Source organism: Polyodon spathula, chromosome 6, assembly GCF_017654505.1.
Source record: "Polyodon spathula isolate WHYD16114869_AA chromosome 6, ASM1765450v1, whole genome shotgun sequence".
NCBI classification, from domain to species: Eukaryota; Metazoa; Chordata; class Actinopteri; order Acipenseriformes; family Polyodontidae; genus Polyodon; species Polyodon spathula.
In genome coordinates, this window is record NC_054539.1 from 50,058,918 (window position 1) to 50,072,602 (window position 13,685).

The window sequence follows — 13,685 nt, forward strand, 5'->3', positions numbered from 1 at the left end:
TTTTTAGAGGTCTGACCAGTATTCTTGGCTGGAGCACGATAACGCAAACTAAAGCCTCAACTGAGTTTACTCCCTTAACCGGGAAACGCAAAGCCCCAGTGTGTCCCTAGCTTAAAAAATATTGAAGGCGTTTCTTTCTTTCTTTCTTTCTTGAAAGCAATTTACTTGTGAGGTATTAGTAACTACACTGGTGTTTGAATACTTTTACTTGGACTACATTTTGGACCTTGTATGTAGTTACAGCTTTGCAAGTGCATAAAACTGGATCATAGCAAAAGCAAAACCAACTGTTGTAAAATATAATAAAAGCATAGTTTAAGCAGGTTAACTTAAAATATACCATAATAAACATTTAAAGGGATGTAGCATTAAAGCATGCATTACATTCTCTGATATAAACCATGCCTGCATTACCTGTTGACAGACTCTGGACCATGGCTGCAGCAGCAGTATGGAAGATGATATCAGTACCATCATTGAGGTAATGAAGGTTATTACGACTGTCAAAGCCTCTGTATCCAAACACGTGGTCCAAGACAAGCTCCTTAAAGTAGAAAGAAATGTGACATAAGACTCTTCCATTATAATTTTAAGTCATGTGATGCAACCAATTTAAACATCTGAGCTTTAGAGTGTCTTTTATTTGAAGCATCATCTTATGTAGTACACTTTAAAAGGATTCTTAAACAAGTTACATACCGTTAATTCAAAAAAAAAAAAAAAAAGTAATTTGCAGCTCAGTCATATGGAATATGATACTACTCCTCCATAACGAAAAACTTCTTTACATTCACAAATGTTTGCTTTGTAAATAGCTACTCTTCAGCACCCGCATTTGTCCACAGTGCCTTATAGGCTCTGTGATAGAGAAGAAGAATCAATGTACATCTCCCCCCCAGCCAGAAAGGGCACTGTGTAAGGTTGGTAGTACACTTCCCTACAGACGGGCCAACTCGACAGTGGGTGGAAACAGGAAGTCCGCCATCTTTGTGGGGGCACATATCTGTCAGTACACAAAACGACTCACATGATCAGTTGCGGGCCAAGCAACGATTGGTTACACTGGGGCACCAAGCTGATTGCTGGGAGGAGTTGGGTAGTACAAAGGGGACGCCGCTGAGTGAGTACACCGCTTTTCTCTGAGTGTATGACTAAGCATCCGGAGCCTGCGTTTGTTGTTTGTTTTTGTTATTGCAGAGGAGTAAAACGGAGACCGGAGCTGCAGACAGGGAGCCAGCGCTTACCCAAACCACTGTCTCACTGCACAGCACAGCGCAACAAAGCACCACCAGCACTGCACAGTTTTCATGCATAGAGGAATTGCGGTTACTGGAGTGTCTTGACTTGTTTTGTTTGTTTTGTTTGGGACTGCAACCCGCTGTGTTGTGCTTCCCTATACCATTGCTGGTATAGGGGCGACCTGCTTTATTTTTGAGAAGTTTATTTTTTTTTGTTATTGAATTAAATAAACACAGACAGTTTTTGGGAGCAAAACCCTGGTCTGTACATTGCATTTATTACACCCTTTGCACACCCTGTTCACAGGCTCCCAGTTTAAGTTTCTTAAATATAGGCAACAAATATTCTCTCAATAAAGGTTGGAATTAATTATTCCAGCATAAAAACTACTTTAATCCTTATTGAGTGTTGTGACATCAGTGTCTTCTCAACCTTTAAATCATTGTATTGACATATAAATATAAAATAATTTCACTGTTCGAAAATTTCGTAAGGATATTTTTAAAGAGAAACTGCATGAAAAAGGCACTAGGCTCTCTGACTAAATATATACCAGTATATAGTAATAATATAGAAACCAATTCAAAATTGGACAAACCTTAAGACATCTAGCTGAAAAGTTGAACACATATCACTTTTAATGCTGGCAGATGAGTAAACAGCTGAGTTTTACTGACCTCCACAAATTTCTTTTTCTTTGTGATGTTGTTTTTTTGCAGTTTTTCAGGTTGAGGGGTAGCTCTGCTGACAGGCGGTCTGAAATAAAAAAAAAATAAACTCTGTATCAATAACGTCCTTTAACTACGTCCCATGGCTTCAAAATAGAATGCACTGGACCCAAACAAACAGTCAGTAGGGCAAAGATGAAACCGAAGCCAAAGTATTTAGGCTATGAAACAGCAAGCAGACTTTTCAGGAAGCTTTTGAAGATTATACCTTTAAGCAATTTTCACCTTAAGAATAGTTCAAGTCACAACCTTTAAATGTTATTGATTTACTACAGTAGACAATCGCTTGAAAGTTGCTTTGCGCTTTCTGGCCTTTAGGTATGATTAGATGTACTGAACTTATGAACCATCTTATCCATCTAGTATCGTTTCTAGTTAAAAGAACAATGCCTTATTAAAGAAAATGTGCATGGTAAACTGGATGGAACATTTAGAAGGAGTATTTTCCATGTGTGAGAAAAAAGTACACATACTAATAATACAATCATTGAAGACAAGTGTAGGAGGAAGTCAGCTATATTATACAGGAAAAATATCACTTCTGTTAATAATCTAAAATGTGATGTGTAAAAAAAGTGTATACATATATATTTATATATATATATATATATATATATATATATATATATATATATATATATATATATATATATATATATATATATATATATTTTGGGTCACTTCTTCCATGTTCTAAATCTGTGTCTATCCTGCAGCCCAAAAATGAGAAATTTGATGAATGATCTTAGACTTTCCATGTTCTAAATCTGTGTCTATCCTGCAGCCCAAAAATGAGAAATTTGATGAATGATCTTAGACTGACCCAAAAATAAAATAGATCGTTGTGCTGATTTCCCTTTTTGTGGTGATTCGCTTGATATACTGCAGTAAAGTTGAAGGCACCTGCAACCACTTACACTAAAGAGCAGTGGTCTTCAATCTTGGTCATAAAATACCCCTAATTGTCATGTTTGTTTTTCAACCAGGTGCTAAATATTTGTTTTAAACATGCATTATTATTCAGTGAATTTTACAGCCCTAGAGACAGCCTCTGCAACTTTTAAATGCAACACAAATAAAAAAAGGAAAAGACTATTTTCTTAGGTTAAACGGTGCTTTGAAACAAGAGAATATCTGGTTGAAACAAAACCCTGGACCACTGGGGGTATAAGGGTTGAAAACCGCATTACGGAATGAATGCATTTCGTGGCATGATACTTAATAACATTAATGAAAGACAGACATGTTTTATCAAAAGGTATTGTGACCACATTGCCAGTGTGAAAAGTATGTGGAATACAATCAATTTTGAATAGCCTTAAAAAAGGTTCACATCAAGGATGCAAGAAAAAAACAGGATAAATAAGTCTGTTATTTTTTTTACTTTATTAACTCATCTCCACTTGCTTCTTTTCACTCTGCAGCACCGCCATGCAGCCACCTCAGAGCTACACTGTCGGAGGACCACACAGCTCTGGGCAGCTTACAGGCAAGCCTGCAGACGCCCGGCCAGTTTACAGGGGTCACTGGTACGCGGTGAGCAGAGGACACCCTGGCCTACCTAATCCCTGCCCCACATGGGCAGCGCTTGGCCAATTGTGCGCCGCCCCTTGGGAGCTCCTGTCCACGGTCGGCAGTGGAATAGCCTGGACTCAAACTGGCGACCTCCAGTCTATAGGGTGCATCCTGCCCTCCATGCAGAGTGCCTATGTTGGATGCGCAAATCGGGAGCACCTCCATTGTTTACATTTTAGACAATAAAACCATCCCTGTACAATAAATAACTAGAATGCATACAACATAGCAGGTACAACTGCAATAAAGAATGAATAGCAGTTAGTATGTTGCACATATCAAACAGATGCCAGTGCAGGGGTTACAGTGATTTTATATGAAAAAGCAAAACAACACAATGACTTAGTGCAGGTGTGCATTATAAGTTGACTAAAATGGTCAATGCAGTTTAAAATAGTTCTTTCTTGTTATACCTTAAAGCACCTACAGTGTATAACAATTGTTATTTTACACAATCATGGCTAGGAATAGCTGGTAAATCACTACCCAATATTTGTTGGTTAGATTATTGAACAACGATCTAATACAAGACCCATTATAATATTTCACTTTGTTTATAAAAGCTGGATAGCAAATTACCAGGTTCAGTTAGTAACTTAAAAGTTACTACTTACAGTCCTGATGTGATAATGGCAAAAGAAGAATTAAACCTTAATCAGGCGAAATGAAAAAAAAAAAAAAACATGTACACAGAAAACAGTCTGACCTGGAAATTGGCAGGCAGTTGAAATAGTGATAAATTTACCTGGATCCCCTGGTAAGCAGCAAATAAAGCCAAGTAAGAATTTTAGCACAGTTAAGTCATGTACTTGTCAGACTTTTTTTTTTTTTTTTGCTGTGGATTGTTGTTTTATTTTTCACTCATGCACAAGCAACCTTCAGAGTTGAACTGGCATTCCTGTGTGGCACAAATCATGCTTTTCAAGCATGCCAGCAAAAAAGTTCAAAAATGAAAGAGTGCACCAGTCTACAAAGAAGACTCCTACCCTGGCATCACTGGGCAAACTCTGTACTAAAGCTCCTATGGAATAGGAAGAAAGAAGCATGTCAATGCTTCAAAAGTACTTAAGCCACCATTACACAGAATACATACTCACTCCCTTACATGCTTACTATTGAGAAAAAATACAAAACATCATGTGCCACGTGTGTGTTTTAAATTAAGAATGCAGTACTTAAAAAAAAAAATTGATAACGTCCTAACAAGCAGTGAAAAGAGTCTCAAAACGAAAGTCGTTGTAACAATACCACATGAGGGGTTGGTGGCACAGTGGATAATAAGATTTACAGCACTTTTGAGGACTTCAGTCTCCGGTGCTGTCAATCAAGCACCTTTTATGAGCACCAACATTCAGCAAAAAATATGCTTTTTGTTGTTTGATAAAAACTAATAAGACATCAAACTTGCTCTTTGTGAGCTGCCTTAAAGTCAACAGCTTCACCTTTTGCTTTTCTTCAAATCACGACTATGTGAACAAGCCATTTTACACTGTAACTATTACATGCTGTATTTCACCTACAGAATGTTATTTTTCACCAAACTACAACGTATTTGGAGCATAATATCCTCAACACCATTGTGAATTGTTTCATACACAAATTTACCAGAATGTTCTCTTTAAGTGAATCACAATTTTGTTCAGTACCATATTGAACTAGTTTCAATGTGTGTGCAGAAATAAATATATTGTTCAACATTAACGATTATTTTGTTAATTGACCATTTATAGGCAGAAATACATGTATTGTTCAATGATATATCTGCATTTACTAAGAAGATTCAGTAAATGACAAGATTAGCCGGCAAATGTCTGAAAAGCAATCTATTCAGAATTTTGGACATTTACCACCTTATTTGGTAAATGTTGACAGATTCAGACTTTTACCGTAACACACACGCACGCACGCACGCACGCACGCACGCACGCACGCACGCACGCACGCACGCACGCACAGCATTTATATACCATGTCTTCAATTTACAAATGGGCAACAGTGATTTCACTTTAATTTAAAGGCAGTTCTAGATCCCTAAATACAAGCCCACAAAGACACTTACAAGTCTCACCATTTTATGAAGTAAAAGATTAAGCATATCAGATATTTAACATTTAACAATGTACAGAGAATGTATATATTTTGGTAGTTTTTCCAATGTGTTTTATGTGAAGGTACTTACTTGACAATTCCCTGCCTCCAATGGAAAGCAAGTTAAAACACAATACAAATATTAAGAGTTTCTTATAAGAAGTCAACTGTTTTTTTTTTTTTGTTTTTTTTTAATCTTGTTTTACTGATTGTGACGTATTAATGACAAATGGATGGAAAAAAGATATGTAACTGTTTCTAAATAAGGTCACAGATGGAATCTGCAGTGTAGTGTGCTAGAAATGTAGTTTTTAACATTATGTCCTGTATGTGTAAAACAATCCTGATTTCTCATTACATTTTCAAATTTTCAAATGATTTCTCAAATATCTGTTGCTTTATTGTCACTCACATATCAACAAAGAGGTTGGCATGCCTTCCTGATAATTTGAAAACTGTGCTGTTTAATCAGAAACATGCAAACTAACTTGACTATCTCATCCTACAAATGATGTAAAAGTTATTAAAATGAATTGAGGAAACTGTTGCTTGAGAAAATGCAAACAAAATTGTTAAGGTTATCAAACACGGAAAAAACGTGCAGCAAGCTGTAAAAGGCAAGCTTGAAAAACATAGAATATGGAAAACAAGCTCCTGCTATTCTTTACACCAGCAGGATGTTATAAATGGCATCTCTTCAAGCGCTGTTAAAGCTGCTTTTAATGACAACATTTTAGAGGAAACAGCTGAAATAAGCTGATAAATTACATTTTGTACTTACATTTTTACAAAAAAATATGTAGCCAATACACCTGCTCGATATTTAGTCCATGTTAAAATTAGGCATTACAGTTTACTGCTACGTGGGGTTAAAACCTACGGTGGCTCATTGAGTCCATCTCGAAAAAATATGTCAAGATCACACGACAATTTCTCATGTTCACGAGAAAACCATTCCATTATCTTGTGATCACAAAATAATTTCTCTCGGGAGCTCGAGAAAATGGAAGTCATTACTTCACTTTTCCTGAGATTGTCAGGAAAATGTAACGGTTTTCTCATGATCACGAGATAACAGAATTGGTTTCTCATGATCTCGATACAACATTTTTTTTTTTTTTTCTTTTCTTTTTTTTTAAGGCCTCAACGTGCCACCCTAAGAACCTAATGGCGTAAAGTACATTAGGGAAGAAGAACAACTCCCATAGAACTAAAAGTTCAAACATGTAAAAGATAAAAAAAAAATGAAATAAAAGTTAGGAAACTGATAAACAAAAAGAGTAATTATTAAAAGTGTACAAACACATAGGATATATACAGAGATATATACAGACATTGTACTAGGTAAATGTCTAGTCCATTAATTATTACATTATGGTGATGTCAAATGTAGACATAAAATGTGGTAGACAGATTAAGGTTAAAACAATTGCAAGCTGCTGTTTTTAAGTTACCTTTGCTTAACTATTTAAACTTGTAGGGTCCTATTTTGAAGCACATACAAAGGCAAATAATTAGAAATGAGGAAAAAACTTTCAAATTTGCATTTGTTAAAAAGACTGTGTTATTATTAAATCATGTTCTATTTGTTATTATTATTATTATTATTATTATTATTATTATTATTATTATTATTATTATTATTATTATTATATCTAAGAGGGGCATTTTCAAGCTAACCCTATTTTCTAAAGTGGACTTTGAACAGCAACTAGCAATATTGCATTAAAACATAAATTGAGAAATACCAACAACACCTTTCACCAGAGTTCGCATCAGACAGAGTTTGTCAAAGAAATGAGCTATACATTCTATTACAAGGAAAGCTCTACACAGCAAGGCATTTCTCTGTTATATCAAGCTTATTTTACAGGGTGCATTCATGTAAGTGCAACAAGAGACCCAAACACCATTGTTAGCATTGTGCTAATAGTACATACTAATCTCTTTATTGTCCATACTTCAGTACATGCAAGCTGCATGCCAACGTATTGTAGCAAATAAAGGAAGGAAAAAAAAAGCATATGGAAAAATTCTATAGTAGTGTGGGCTTATGAACAATACACAATTAATGTAAGATAAACTGGGTGACTTTTATAAGCATCAGACATAACTGCAAACTGCATTCTTTGCGTTAGTGTTTGTGTGCGTATTTCGAATCCTAACACACAATAACATTAAGACTGTAGGCAGCGAATCTATAACATTAAGTTCTGTTGACAAAAAAAAAGATTTTTATTTTATCCAATCATCCAACAAAAACTGTGAATTAACTGCAGCATACATACATTGAATTAAGACTCTAGTTAAACCAGTACAGTAAATGTAAGTCAACTGCTCTGTAACTACAGTATGTTGTAACTGCAATTTCATAAAGCTTGCAAGGTTTTCAGGCAGGCAATCTATAGTACAAGTGTCTGGTACATTCATTGGTTAATCTACAAGCCTATTACTGGCAAGTTCCCACAACACTATAAGGTATATAAGGCTATTTCACAAAATCAGTCTTGCTGTGCTTTCGGATTATCACCTTACTCCCAGCCTTGTCCAGAGGGGTGGAGTATACAATACTCCTTTGCCTAATATGTTTTGTTCACAGTGATGAACATGTCACATAGATTTATTATTTTATTGTTTGTATTTTTAGCAGGCAGCACTGGGATGCTCCGAAGGATGAGGCTGTGCTCCAACTATTTTTAGTCTACTTATTTTTCTTTTTACCCATTGTTGGGGTCAATGTTTTTGGAAATCTATAACATTTTGTATTATAATAAAGGTGGTTATTTAACGCAAGATTGTACTGACTGAAAAATCATTAGTCAGTAATTACAGCATAACATTGCTTGAAATACATTGTAACACCAGTTACAGTGTTATCTTCTTTACTCTGGCTAACAATTTGTGTTTCCCAAACTCCTTAGTGTCTCCAGACTCTCTTGAACTTTTGAGAGAAGAAGTCTGGTTTATTCAGGAGAGAACAGCAATGCAAACCATGCAGACATGCAAATTAGTGTTTACCACACCTATAAGCAACACTTGAACACCAAGCAAGACTCGTGAGAACTGTGAATTATCACAAGGTTTTTTGGGAAACACACTTCCAAGTAGTAGTATGTGCTTTCATAAACTAAATCATCTTAAGATGTTTTGTGATACCAAAAGACTGGTATTCCCCATGCACATAGAGTCACATTTCACAAAGTGTTTACCACTGTGCTCAGTTAACACCAGTGCTGATGTTCAAAAGCGCCAAATAAAAATAAATCATAACCTATATTTATTTTTAATAAATGACTTGATTTGTTCGTACGCACAAAGTTTTTGACTGTTGCACCCACAACAAATCCTGATTTTTTTCAATGTTGTGTAAGGCACTTGCACGCACATTTCTAAGTAATGGGTGTTAATAAATCTCAATGTCACTAAAGTTGCGCGCACATGGAAATCTGTATTTTTTCGAGACCATAATGCTGTTTTGAGGAATTAATTAAGGTGATAGAGACGGGCATCACATACATCCAGCACATTAACTGAATAGTACTGTTTTCTATTCACAAAATGTAATTCGTTCACGATTGTATTGTGGAGTCCATCAATTGAATGAAAATGTCTTTTTACTGCTGTTCTTCATTGTAGAAAAATGTAATTGTATCTTGCAAAAAGTTCTTCTGTACTTGCTGTGTATAAGTCACATCGATCCCAAAACACTCACCGAAAATAAGCATTAACAAGGTCTTCCAGAAGTGTGAGATCAACCATTTTCAAATGATGTTTTGACATATTACCAGATACGAATTGAAAAAAGTGTATTTTTTAATAGCCTACATACCTACTACAACTTTTGATATTAATATTTTCTGTAATTACCAGTGCACAACAACTGAAACAATCTAACAGTTCTATCTTATCTTGCAGTACCATCAGTCTAACACAAGGAAATGATCGTATGCATTGTCCACAGTGTGTGCAAGTCTAAGAACATTCTCATGCAAATGTCTGTGTTGATAAATCACACTTTCCATTTGAATGTGTGCACGCATGGTTTAGAAAGGAATACTTGCGCATGCAGGAATTATAATAATTTGTTTCGCAAATATAACTTATGATATCTGTGAAATGTACTGTATAAATTATGTTTTTTTCTTAATGTACCATCTGCTTTCCTTATCAAGTTAATATGAGGCAACACGGTATAGAGCAGTCTATTATGTAGGTGTTTTAACCCAGACTACAGACTCACAACTGTGTGTGTATAGCATCGAGATTTAGATCCAAAGTTAGAAATATAATCCTAGATGAATTAACGACGACTATCAATTTATTTCCTTCTAGTTTATCTTGTCATCTAGCAGTAAACAGATTGTGACACCCACATAACGTAGGTATATTGTCAGTATCCCAAATGCAATGCATAGCATTGTTATGTTTCCCTCTCTTCTTCTCTAGTATTGTGGAAAAAGAGCTGCTGGAATTGATCATTGTGTGCAATTTACTTTACAGAATGAGATGTACTAAGGTGATATACTACCCCCAGAGTCTTACTGCCACTCCACACGTGACAGAAATGTGTCAGTCTAGCTCTGGGGGTACAAAATGAAAACAGAGCACTCTCCTTATTTACTTTCCATCTGCACACTATTTTAGACTGTTTGAAATGTGATGAGCTTGGATCTCAGCGGTATATTAAATTACAGCTTCAAGCAATCTTGACACCCAGCCAACCTTAGAAAGTACCTTTGGGTTAAGAATAATAGACAGATCTGGCCAGTTGCAAAAAAGAACAGGAACCATGAATAAGTCATGAATAAATGTATTTTAAAAATGATAATACAAAAGAAAACAAGACAATGGGTTGCTAAGCTTGAATACTAATACAAAACTATCAGTGGTGTACCTTTCTTCCACAGAGACTTCTTTCTGCTGTTGGTGGGGTTTTGTGCCGGTCATCTCTCGGATACTAACTGCATAGATCTTAGTTGTATAATCAATAGATTTTTCTCTTGCAACATCACTGTCATATCCTGCAAACATAAAGAGATTGACTTTCATAAGAGAATAATATTGCTTTTGATAAAGGACAAAACTGTATATTATATTGTTGAATTACAAATATTTTTTTTTTTATTCAAAGCTGTAGTGGTTAAACTGAACACAGTTATATGAGGAGGAGGAGGTTAAATGTCAGCAAAACTTGCAAAGATGTACAAAATGAAATTTACTGGTTGCATAAGTATTCAGCCCCTTAAGTTAGTACTTGGTAGAAGCACCTTTTGCATCAATGACTGCTATGAGTCTTTTTGGATAGGTCTCTACTAGCTTTGCACAGTAGGATGGTGAAATTTCTGCCCATTCTTCACAAAAAAATTGCTCCAGTTCTGATAAGTTTGCTGGGGATCGTCGATGGACTGCAATCTTCAAGTCTCGCCATAAATTTTCAATTGGATTCAAGTGGACTTCGACTGGGCCACTCAAGAACATTAATTATCTTCTTGTTCAACCACTCCAGTGTGGCTTTGGCTTTGTGCTTTGGGTCATTGTCCTGCTGAAATGTGAATTTCCTCCCCAGTTTCAGAGTCTTGGCTGACTCAAACAGGATTTCCTCAAGGATTCACCTGTACTTTGCATCCTCCATTCTTCCCTCTATCCTGACAAGCTTCGCGGTCCATGCTGAAGAGAAGCATCCCTGTAACATGAGGCTGCCACTACCATACTTGACAGTTTGCATGGTGTTGACTGGGTGATGTGCAGTGCTGGGCTTGAGCCAGACGTATGCTTGGAATTTAGACCGAAAAGTTACATTTTTGTCTCGTCCACATGTCTGCAGTATCATCTACATGCTTTTTTGCAAACTCCAAAAGATGAAGCTTTTTGAGTAATGGCTTCTTTCTTGCCACCTGTCCATACAGGCCAGCTTTGTGTAGGGACTGGCTTATTGTTGATGTGTGAACACTGACTCCTATCTCAGACACACAACTTTGCAGATCTCTCAAGGTCATTGTTGGCTTCAGAGCGACATCCCGAACCAGTTTCCTGCTTACCCGGCTGCTCAGTTTGGGAAGGTGACCTGATCTGGGTAATGTCTGGGTATTATGATGTATCTTCCACTTCTTAATGATGGACTTCACTGGGCTGAGAGGGATAACACTATGTAACACAATTTTTGTTCCTGGGTAGTAAGTGTTATTTCCTAATTGCTTATGCCTCAAAAGTATAGAAAATGGCTATTATTCCCCACAAACTGTAAATACAGTATAATTGTAAATCTCAAAAAACTACTCACTTCTAAATCTTTTGTAGTCATCTTTGTATTACTTTAGTATAAATACATGTTAATTTGGATTCATATGTTGTTTTTTTCTGACTTTATGTGAACGAAAAGACACACATTTGCCCATTTTCCCATTGGAAATAGTGATATTTTGAAATATCACTGTCCTGGTCACAAAAGCAAAGTTTTTGGGGAATAATAGCCATGTTCTATACTTTTGAGGCATAAGCAATTAGGAAATAACACTTACTACCCAGGAACAAAAAATATTTTTTTTTGTTACACAGTGTAATCAGCGCCTTTGAAATTTTCTTGTACCCTTCTGCTCTGTGCCTCTCTACCACTTTATCCCTGACTTGTTTCAAAAGCACCTTGATATCCATGGTTGCTCTGTTGGATCATAATGTGAGTTGCAGCTTGAAAATCATTATATACCTGGGGGAAATTATCTACAAGTTAAACCATTTTGAGTACACATAGGCTGAAACCATTTCACTAATTTTGTGACCTTTCAAACAAATCATTTGCACCTGAGCTGATTTAGGGCTGCAGTAGCAAAGGGGTTGAATACTTATGCAACTGAGATTAATCTGTTTTTTTCTGTAAATCTTACTTATTTATATTCTCTAACTTTATTAATTTAGAGTAGTTTGTGTAGTTTCTACATGTAAAGTCTAATTTGAAAGTGTCGTGCAGTACGCTCAGGTGCCAACAAAATGTGAAAACAAATACATCAAGGCTGTTTATATATTACACCAGTACAGGTTTTAGTGAATGTCAAGACAATGAATACTGTATGTTGTATGAAAAAAGGCCTAATTCAGGTCTTAAAAATTCCCCTCAAAATGCCTGGGTCCATCAACAGGTTTAAATGAAGTCAAAGTAGTCTTAAGAACATAAGGTAAAAGCTTTGGTAATTTCTGCTTACTAAAATATACAAAAAATTGATTTTGCTGCTGTCAGTTTTTTACCTCCATCCTCCTCTGTGTCAGTATCTGATTCTTCACTGTCCATAGGCTTATTCTCGCGATTCCCATCAGATTCTCTTCCCCAGATCATCAGTGCAGTGTCAGCGCCTCCTACGGTTAGCAATGAGGAATCATCCTGGGACCACCTTACATTGGTAACATGGGCACTGTGGCCAACATACTTCTTAAACTTTGCATGTTGCCCCTACAAGGGAAGAAAATAAAGCAGATACAAAATAGTAATACATTCTGCCTCTATAGTGTACGCATGACCTGCATACCCTGACTGTTACAGTCTATAAGTTATTTCTCAGTTATAGCAATCATTGTAAAGTTGTGCCACAAGCGTATACAGATCATTCCTAGAGGCCATGACATTTCCTGTCATCTGTTCCATGCTTTTCATGAAATAGGCATTAGTTGCTAGATTCAGTGCCAACCCTCACCTTTGCTGGGTACGTGTAGAGCTTCACAAACCCAAAGTCATCTCCTGTCGCCAGCAGCTTTCTGTCTTTGGTCAGGGAGGCAGCATTTACATCAGTGACATCGCTGTGTGTTGGCCAGATTCCTTCACACGTCGGCCCTAACACACACGTCCACGTGGCCCAATCTATTTGCTCTATCTAAGAAAAAATGTCACACTTTGTTAGATTAGAAAAAGAAGGTGTATTGACATAACTGCAGACCACTGCTCTAAGGCACTATACTTTAGTGAGTGATTTGATAAAAAAATACAGTGGCAATTTATGACCCGCAATATTATCCAACTCTTCATTTAACAGCAATGGAATGTTAGCACATATAAATGTACTGAATTAT

General features: G+C 36.3%; 1 protein-coding gene across 1 annotated transcript in view; it reads right to left on the reverse strand.

The window, feature by feature from the left end:
- LOC121317288 (echinoderm microtubule-associated protein-like 6) overlaps positions 1-13,685 on the reverse strand; it is a 120,042-nt gene that overhangs the window by 13,237 nt on the left and 93,120 nt on the right. The window contains exons 25-29 of the mRNA XM_041253061.1: positions 13,313-13,489; positions 12,870-13,071; positions 10,525-10,651; positions 1,917-1,995; positions 415-544 (exon numbers count right to left, since the gene is read on the reverse strand). Of these exons, the coding sequence (XP_041108995.1) occupies positions 415-544; positions 1,917-1,995; positions 10,525-10,651; positions 12,870-13,071; positions 13,313-13,489 (715 nt within the window). The remainder of the gene's footprint in view (positions 1-414; positions 545-1,916; positions 1,996-10,524; positions 10,652-12,869; positions 13,072-13,312; positions 13,490-13,685) is intronic.